Here is a 1,289-nt window from a genome sequence, read left to right on the forward strand (position 1 = left end):
GGCAGGTTTCAGTCTCGACTCAGCTTATAGAGTCCTGAGATCTGACTCCATCTCCACGCAGCGTCCATCTCCACGCAGCCAGGAACACGCTGCAAATGTTGCGTGAAGAATCTGGTCCTGTAAACGCGAATCCACTCTCTCTGATCTGCACCAACACCGATGTTTCTGCCCTCACCGATGCACACTCCAGCTCCCTTTCTCGGCTCGTTGTGGGCTGCAGGCACGAACATGCCGCTCCACTCAGGCACACAGATCACCGTTCGCCAATGCTGCTAAAGACAGTGGCGTCCAAATAGCAACCAAAACAGGTCGCACAAGACGGCGCCACCGCAGCCCTCACAAATTTCTATTTCTTCCGCTGGTTACCAATCATGGCCTTCAGCGATAATACATACAAACACACAGCTCCAGTCACTGCTTCGTAGAACTCTAACTTTGGAAAATCGCAAAATCATTCACCGGAGCAGGCAAGATCTTAGCCGGGATCACCCGAGTCTCCTAAGATACAAATCAGTTCCGTGCCCCATTTTCTTGGTCTTTATAAAAATGCATCAAGAACTTCAACAATTCCAGGCATAAATTCTGAATCGTTAAAACCTACAACGCTACGAAGAATTGCGATGGAATTTCCCCCTATTACACGTCCAGAGAATCACACATCCCGTGTGCCTCCTTTGTCTGCTTTAGACACTCGAGGTCGCTCACAGGAGGAGGAACCAGAGCCATATAAATAAAGGGATCGGATCTTCCGCCACTCCCAAACCGCTTAACTTTGTGTTCTTTTACAAGCATTCGAAGTGCTTTGCTTGTATCCGGATTGTTGCCGAAGACGCCTCTGATGCTCTTCTCAGAGCCGGTGGTTTGATCCAGAAGAAATTTCTGGATGGCAGTGCAACGAAATTTAAGTAGAGTTCCCACATCTCTGTTCTTCCTCTGCTTTGGCTTCTTTTCCTCTCGTCGGATCGCCATGTCTCTGAAAGTCTCCAAGTAACACTTATAACAGTCTGTCAGCGTAGAGGCAATGCAGCCGTAGTGCAACGCGAGACCGCAGATCGATTCCCGAGATGCTCCTTTTCAACTCTCCGTAGACACCAGATGATGAAATAGCCACCAGATGATGCTCCTAATGCTATCACAGGCAGTCCCAGCAGCTTCTTCTCTTTAAGCCACCATTTAAGAATGCTCTTCACTTTCTCCTTGTCCTTTAAAAAACTCCAACGCTCCATAGAGCTCGAAATTGTGATAACAGCATATTGTCTCACAAGAGCATGCAGCACAAGTAGTCTTTC

The 1,289-nt window shown here is 48.1% G+C and overlaps 1 protein-coding gene across 1 annotated transcript; it reads right to left on the minus strand.

Annotated features, from left to right (window-relative positions):
- Positions 1 to 518: 518 nt before the first annotated feature.
- Positions 519 to 1,078, minus strand: LOC149228043 (uncharacterized). The gene has a single exon (XM_089375623.1). The coding sequence runs from the start codon at positions 967 to 969 to the stop codon at positions 637 to 639; it is 333 nt and encodes a 110-aa protein (XP_089231749.1). The 5' UTR covers positions 970 to 1,078; the 3' UTR covers positions 519 to 636.
- Positions 1,079 to 1,289: the final 211 nt, after the last annotated feature.

The sequence above is a fragment of the Pinus tabuliformis genome, chromosome J, assembly GCF_031772625.1.
Source record: "Pinus tabuliformis cultivar Carrire ecotype Pingquan chromosome J, CPIR1, whole genome shotgun sequence".
In the NCBI taxonomy this organism is placed as follows: domain Eukaryota; kingdom Viridiplantae; phylum Streptophyta; class Pinopsida; order Pinales; family Pinaceae; genus Pinus; species Pinus tabuliformis.

What these genes read in the sequence shown, in the direction of transcription:
- LOC149228043 (XM_089375623.1), bottom strand. Translation starts at nt 969, where the DNA reads ATGGCGATCCGACGAGAGGAAAAGAAGCCAAAGCAGAGGAAGAACAGA.